General features: G+C 39.3%; 1 protein-coding gene across 1 annotated transcript in view; it reads right to left on the bottom strand.

Moving 5' to 3' along the window:
* Window positions 1–8,226, bottom strand: part of Wdr35 (WD repeat domain 35) — a 61,591-nt gene extending 53,365 nt beyond the window's left edge. Inside the window, exons 1-5 of the mRNA XM_005400340.2 lie at window positions 8,081–8,226; window positions 7,345–7,462; window positions 3,970–4,041; window positions 2,465–2,557; window positions 378–506 (exon numbers count right to left, since the gene is read on the bottom strand). Coding sequence (XP_005400397.1) covers window positions 378–506; window positions 2,465–2,557; window positions 3,970–4,041; window positions 7,345–7,462; window positions 8,081–8,104 — 436 coding nt within the window. The 5' untranslated portion in view covers window positions 8,105–8,226. The remainder of the gene's footprint in view (window positions 1–377; window positions 507–2,464; window positions 2,558–3,969; window positions 4,042–7,344; window positions 7,463–8,080) is intronic.
* Between the last annotated feature and the right edge of the window lie 31 nt (window positions 8,227–8,257).

Below are 8,257 nucleotides of genomic sequence, written 5' to 3' on the forward strand. Positions count from 1 at the left end.
TATATAATGAATATTTAACATAATGCTAAGTGCTGCTATAGGAAATCAAAAGATAATTTTTTTCTCAAATATATTTATTTTTGTTTTTTGTTTTTTGTTTTTTTTTGGTTTTTCTCTGGTACCGGGAACCAAACTCACGACCTTGAGCTTGCCAGGCAGGCGCTTTGCCGCTGAGCTAAATCCCCAGCCCCTTCTCAAATATATTTAAAAATAAATGGATAGAACTAAGAGGTGGTTCTCAGATGTCATCAGATTATATGTCGACTGTTTTTTTCTTTTTAAGTCTTTTTCAACTGGAATGTTAACATATGATAATTAAATTTATAAAGATAAAAATCAGCTAAATATTTATCTTAGTCCTTCAATGAACGCATTACCATCCACAGAACCAACTATCACAGCCCCGTCCTCGTACACAATGCAGATCTTCTGGCCGTCAGCGTTCCAGCTCATACTTCGAACCACTGATTTGTTTCGACTGTTGATCATCTCCTCATACCAAGAGCCTATTTTCAGGAGTAAGAAAATTAGTCAAAATTTTCCTATCGACCTGGACATAGTGGCACATGTCTATAGCCCCAGCACTCGGGAGGTTGAAGCAGGAAGATCACTGTGAGTTCAAGGCCATCCTGGACTACGAAGTGAGTTCAAGGCCAGCCTCAACTGCATAGTGAAACCCTGTCTCAAAAAGACCAAAACAAAAATTTTCGTATCTATTAAATGGTACTTAATAGTTGACAATATGTAGGATAAATAACTGCAAAATTTTCTCCAACCTGAGACATTTAACTATAAAAGCTTCACATCTAATAAAAACAAAATGAAAAGTTAACTTAGGCCTCGACCAATAATTGCTTCAAAGATTATCACAGAAACACAACACCCTTCTTTTTTATTCTTTCTTTCTCTCTTTCTTTTATCCTGTCAACTAAAAGCTAAAAATTTCATTTGCTTTTACAGAGCCATAAAAACTGACTTTCCTAGGCCAGGAGTGGTAATGCACAACTGTAATCCCAGCACTTGGGAGGCTGAGGCAAGAGGACCACTACAAGTTCAAGGCCAGCCTGTGCTACACAGTGAACGCAAGGCCAGCCTGAACTACACACAGAAACCCTGTCTCAAAAAAACAAAAAACAAAAAAACTGACCTGAAAGCCTACCTTTCCCTACTTGAACACACGTCAGATAATAACTGAGGGAAAAACATCAGAATAAAAACTTTGTATCTATGCAAAAACTTTCCAGTGATTCATTATAAGCATGCTAACATATTAGCCAGAATTCTAAGCCTGCTTGAAAAATTCTTAAACAGCTCATATTACACTAGTGATATACTATCACTAATGCTGAATGACAAAAACATTTTAACTCTACAGCATTAGAATGAGATATGACTTGTCTCATAGTATGACCAAATTAGCAGCAAGAAAAAAAAAAAGCTATACTGTCTTTATTCCTGTGTGTGTGTTTTTTCTAAGGCTTTAGTACATCCTTATATGAAGAACTCTGGCTTGCAGCCAAGCAAATAATCAATGATGTAGAATAAACAGCCAGAAAAGAGCATCTTGAGAATCAGGATTGAGACCCACAGGAGGTAACCTTGGAAACATGAATTTTATTCCAACCCACTGTACTTTTGCATTCTACCATATTCCACCCTAAACACGCACACAATTTCAAAAATAAATTCAAGTACTATATATTTTTAACTAACTATTTGTGAATGGTCTAGACTAGACCTTTGTAAAATAGCACACACAAAATAAGGTACCCTTCCCTTTGGAAGATGACAGTTACAGGCCTCAGGAGAATACATATTATGAGTGGTTTTTCTAGTAACAGTGATACATCGCCCTCCTGCTCCCTCATAGAAAAGAGGCACAAATGGTGAGCCAATAGTCAGACTATGATATAACCTGTACCCATGAGAAAAGGAAGCTACCTGGCCATATACAGGAAATGAGTTTTTGCCTCTGACTTCTTCATAAATGCTGCTATTTAGTAAGCCAACTCCACAATCAGTCGCACAAGAACTACTTGTTATAGGAAATCTGGGGAAGAGGGAGGCATCTTGAATAAAATTACTGATTCTACCATCTAAGTTCACTCTGGAGATAGTCAACAGTCAGCAAATTCACTTTCTTCCCCAGTCTTCGTTTGTTGAGATAGGCTCTCACAATGTAGCCCAGGCTACCCGCATGCTCCCAATCCCACTTCAGTCTCCCAAGAGCTAGGATTACGTGCAGCTAGATTCACTTTTGCAACACAGGGTCACTGACCAAACTGAAATAAAGTGAACAGAAAAGTAGGCAGCAATAAATCCAGAAATACCACAACTATGCAATCAAGAAGCACTCTTCTTGCTGGCTACAGGGGGTCAATCTCAGATGTTATTTCCCCATCCAAATACTGTAATCTAAACAGACTCCGGTGTGTGAAAGATTAATGCAGCTCTCCTAATATACCTTTGTATAACATCCACACAATGATAAGCCCATTTTGGTCACTGGTAGTCAACTTCTGATACTGCTCATTCCATGTTACCACTTGAACAGAACCTAGAATATTAGAAAACAATTTAGAAACTTAAAAAGGGCAACAATTAATTTCAAATTTGCATCTTTATATAAATAAACACTTGGAGCATCAATACAGTTCCTGTGTATCCATTTTTCATATTAAAATCTAAAAATATGAATACCAAAAATATTTATAGGATAAATATGTACAGAGATCACAATGCCTTGGATTCTTTCATACCTATCCCTATTTCATACTTACAAAGGCACCTCTTACAAGCAGCTGTAAGAGCTACCATAGATCTGATGATAGAAATAAACATAAGCATGATTTATTGAACTGAACTAACCTAATTCTCCAGGGTGATGATGTCCAAAAGACACCAAGTTGTTCTTTTGGTTTTCTGTTTGCTCGTGTTGGTTTTGTCCTATAATCTAACCTCCCTTTGCCCCATAGATTTCCACCCTATTACTGAGACACTCCTAAATATATCTTAAACCTCTGGATTACATAAATAATATACCGCCCCCCCAACCCTTGCACTGGGGAATGAACCCAGAGCCTTCACACTGAATTATATCCCCAGCATTTTTTTTTTTTTTTGGTCTTTTTTGAGGTAGGATCTCGTTATGCAATTCAGGCTGGCCTTGAGCTTACTTTGTAGCCCAAGCTGGTTTCGAACTTGCAGCGATCCTCCTGAGTGCTGGGATTACAGGCATCTGCCACCATGCCCAGCATTTTATTTTTTGAGACAGAGTGCTCACTAAGTCAGTAAATTACCTGACCAAGGCAAGAACTTGTGATCCTTCTGTCTCAGCCACCCAGAGTTCCAGGATTATAGGTATGTACCACCAGGCCCAGCTTTCTCTTAACAACAATTATTTCTAAATACTTTAGTGTATATTCCTAAGGGCATTCTCTTTTATAACTGTATAATAAACTAAGAAATTAAACATTTATAAAATATTATCATCTAACACAGAGTCCACTCTCAAATTTTATCAGCTGTCCAAGTAGTATCCTTTATAGATACTGTACTTGTTTCTTTCATCCAGGGTCTCATCTATGACCACAGTAGTGTACTCAATTGTTATATTTCTTCAGTCTCTTTTACTCTGCAATCACAGGACAGAATTTGTTTAAAGATTATTTAATATATAAAGTAATAGTTACATTTTTCACATTTATTGAAGCCATCGTTGAGTCCTGGAAAAGTTGTTGAATGACTCTAGGCCAGTGATAGTGAACCTTTTGGAGCTTTCAACGGTAACAACAGCCAGCTGTGACACACATGCCAGAGATTCACCACCACTGCTCTAGGTTATATTAGTTATGGTTCAATAAAATGATTAAACATTACAGCTACTTTAAGTGTTGGTATTTCTGCATTAAATAGCTTCTAAATACATAAACACTTTTCAGAAATGATTCAAAAAGTTGCATCACTCACCACTATGACCTTCAAGAGTCTGATTCATGGAAAGGTTACTGGGTGCTGCAAGACCCCTCAATTTTGCATCATCTAGAACAAAACAAGGCACTGTGATAAATATATAAAAGTGATATAAGATTTTTATGTATTTTTTTTGTATACCTGGTAGATACTAGAATGGTTTTGAAAAGTATATCTCACTCTGATTTCTTTCTTGTGGAACAAACGTGAACAGTAATACATCTCCCCTGCAAAGATATTACTGTAGTAAAATAAAGCAAAATGTATAAATGAACACTTGGTATACTTGGTATATTAAATATATGAACAATCATCATTGCTGCATATTTCTTCCTTCCCGAAAGATCCCATCAGAAATGCCTGTGGCATACAGACTGAAAAGACTAAAGCTTAAGACAGCCCAAAGAGCAAAGATGATAGTAACAGGTTTACTAGGGTTCACAGAATCTCACACCGTGCATCTATTCATTCAGCTTTATCTACCAAATGTTCACTGTGCTGGGCACTGTGGAAGGTTCCATATACAGAATGAACAACATTATTGAGAGAGGTTATTACCTCTCTTTCCTCAGAGAGCTTAAAGTCTATAGGGGAGACCAAAGTCACATGCAAGTGTCATCGTAAGCTGAGAAGTACAGGCATAACAAGACACAGAAAAGAGAGGGCTTAATTCAGACTGAAGGGAGCCAAGGAAGGCTTTCTAAACAAATGATATTCCAGCTGAGATGAGATGGCAAGGCAATGTAGGGAAAGGGGGTGCATTCCAAGCTGGCCAACAGCAAATGCTAAGGCCTCAGGTCTTTGAGGAATCAAGAGAAAGTCTCTGTAGCTGAAAACAAGGGAGGAAATTGCCTCAGATGAGACCAGAGTGATAGGCACTGTTGTCTTTTTAAAAGTTTACAGGACCTACAATGTCTGAAGCAGTGATGAAGTGGCCCCATCTCTCCACTTGTTTATGTGCTCCGAAATCACTGTTCTGCACAGCAGAGGATTTTCCTTTCCATAAGATAGGATACGCTTGAAAAAATATGTGCCCACAGGTAAGAGTAACTGGCTTTGAAATTCACCTTGAAATACTGATCAAATGTCACCCACTTCTGAACATGTCTCTTGCACAACTTAATAGTGCAGAGAATATTCATAGCACCCACCTAGAAGTTCTCATATATAAAAAAATTCAAATGTTTTAAATTAGGTTGAGTACTTCCAGCAATATCCCAAGATTTTATCTAGTTACGTTACTAAACCTCACACAGGCAGTAAGGCAACAAAACCAAACTGGCATGGGAACAAAATCTGGTAATATCAACATAAAACGTCTAATAACACCTACCCATAACCCTTGGATTTAAAAAGCCTGATGAAAGAAGCTGCCAAAAAATAAAGCATTTGAAATCCATAAAGAAATTTCAAAATGAAATCAGTAGTTCGAACAATCCAAGTACCTCAAAAGTCCAAAGAGGCATATAAAAAGATTAAGGTATAACACATTGACAGAGAATGAGATTCTGCTAATACTACTCAAAAAATATTCACAGATTCTGAAATGAGTGAAGTTATAATAATTTGTAAAATGGAGAGAACAGAAAGGAGAGATCTGGAGACCTAGAGTTCAGTCTTGCACATAGTAAGAATGAAATACTTGTCAGATTCCAAAACAAATAATTTACTTTCTAAGTCTTCCAAGAACCTGCTCTAATTTCAGCATTCTGACTAAAGTTCATCAAAAGTTCAGTGCCAAAAAAGCGGTAGGTTTAAAAAAAAAAAAAAAAGCAAAAAAGCCTGCCAGGTGTAGTCGCGTGCACCTGTAGTCCCACTGCTCAGGATGTTTCAGCAGAAGGCTCACTGGAGCCCAGCAGTTTGAGGCTAGCCTGAGTAACAGGGGCCTCTGCCCCACCCAAAAATAACTTCAATGTTAAATCAAGTGCACTTCTTAATATAATTGAAAGCTGTTACATAATTTAAGCAAAATATATTCATATACATAATTGAGAAATGTAACAGAAAAATTTAACATAGCTAAGAAAACTGACGCATAGGGTTAAACAACAAAACATCAGAAGCCAAACTCTGACACAAAATGCAACTTCAAGCCTGCTCTTTAATATTCCACATAAGTAATGCAGCACATCTAAACAATCACTCTCTTTGCTTAGGCTGCCCATGAACCCTTTGTGTAGTGGTTAAAAATAAGGATTTGAAAGTGAGACAAACTTAGTTTCAAACCCCAGGTCTGTGATTTACTGGCTGTGTGACCTTTAGTAAGTAAGTTACTAACTGATATGCACCTCAATTCCCTCACCTGGACTATCCACCTCAGAAGACCATTACAAAATCACATGAAACAATATAGGTTAACCATCCAGCACACAGAAAATATTCACTAAGTACTTATGATTCAAAGTTTTAAGGCAGCTCTGCCCAAAATGGGGTTTGAAAATCAGCAACACCACCATCAGGAGAGATGAAAATTCTCCGGTCTCATCCCAGACATACTCTGGATACATCTTAGAAATCCATTTTAACAACTTCTTTAGTGATTCTTACACCTGATAAAATTTGGGAGGCAACACAATAAGGAACCCAAAATGTAATCTAACTGAACTCTTTTGTTTTATGAAACAGTGAACTAAAACCCAGATATTCAGCAACTTGGGTGATAGGCATTCAGTAGTCTGAGGACAGAGCTGATACCAACTACAATCTCTTTATCTAGACTTCCATAAACTGTTCACTGTGATTTAATAGAACTAGGGGGGAAAAATTCAGCTGTAAACACAAGAGACCTATTTTAAAAACATAAAATATATTTCTTTTTCAATTTGGAGGCACTAATTGTACAGTCATTAACACACCTGACAAGGAGAAACGACGATACAATTCTGTAAGTAATATGCCAAATGGGAGATTTTGTGATTACTGAAATCTTGATTTGCATGACTTTTATTGGACTCCTAATAATACAGAACAATAATTGGACATACAAACACAGTGACTTAGTTTCTTTTTTTTTTTTTTTTTTTTTTCATTTTCCAACAGTGCCTTCAGCAAAAGCTATGATGTCTACATGGACATTCTGTGAATTTTATTGTAAAAATATTCTAGAACAGTCTGCCTATGTAGCTCAGTGGTAGAGTGCTTGTCTGCTTGCCTCGAACATGCAAGGCTCTGGGTTTGATTCCCAGAAACACACACACACACACACACACAGACACACACACACACACACACACAAACCCACCTCTGGGAAAACCACAAAAGGTATGTTTGGGGTCTTTTCTTTTTAAAAGAATCAGAATTGCACACTGACAAATACCATGAGCAAATCTGATGAATAACCAACTTCAAACATTTGGGCTTACATTCCTTTACCTGTCTGTGTCTCTAACTTCAAAACTTTCAGTAATCCATCTTCACCACCGCAGGCTATGAAGCCTTGGTCCTTGTTCCAGGATATACATTTCAGCTTCACACTATTGGGAATGGCAATCTGTAAGAGGAAGCACAGCTATGCTGGCAACATTTCACGAAGAGCTGCGAAGTTAATGGACAGGAGAGAAAGAGGGAAGAAAATCTTCCAACAAGAAAAACTGCACAAAAATGAGCTGCTGTGAAAATGACCATGGTCCCCCAAATGCCTAGGGCGCTACCATTTGAGAAACGGTAAAGCAGGGAGGAGTCCCCTGATGGATTTGGGGGTGAAGGGACAAATCCACACCAGCAGTCCGCATTCCCTCTATCCGCGCAACACTCGGGCTATCCTTTCCCTTTTCCAGTCCTCCTGCCGAGCCGCCTGTGAGGATCCAAAGGCATATGGATCAGCAACAACTGGAGGAGGAAAGATGCGACAGCACCTGCTGATGTGTCCTGCTGGTCACCAGAAGGACCTGGCATGGGGCAGGAAGGGAGGGTCGTGCGGGAAGGCTACAGGCTCAGCCAAGGTTCTCTGAGGCCTAGAGACCTGCAGGAAGAGGTCTCAGGTCGGACCCGGTGGGGAGGCAAGCAGTAGGGTGGCGAGGCCGCGGTGCAGCCTCTGGGTTTCCCAGGAAGGATGCGGGAATCGCCCAAGGTACGCGAGGGAGGAGCAGAACGCCCCCGGAACACTCACTTTTTTGCTCAGGTAGAAGAACATAGTAAGAACCCCGAAAAGACCACTGCGGGGGTCAAGGCCGGCAACAGGCGACTGTGCCTCCCACGAGCCCAGGCAGCCTAGGGAAGCTCGCGTCGCCCCGGCAACCGCCGCGCGGGCGCATCCGGGGCGCCGAGGAGCACTTCCGGTGTGGCC

The sequence above is a fragment of the Chinchilla lanigera genome, unplaced genomic scaffold, assembly GCF_000276665.1.
Source record: "Chinchilla lanigera isolate Chin_1 unplaced genomic scaffold, ChiLan1.0 scaffold00068, whole genome shotgun sequence".
NCBI classification, from domain to species: Eukaryota; Metazoa; Chordata; class Mammalia; order Rodentia; family Chinchillidae; genus Chinchilla; species Chinchilla lanigera.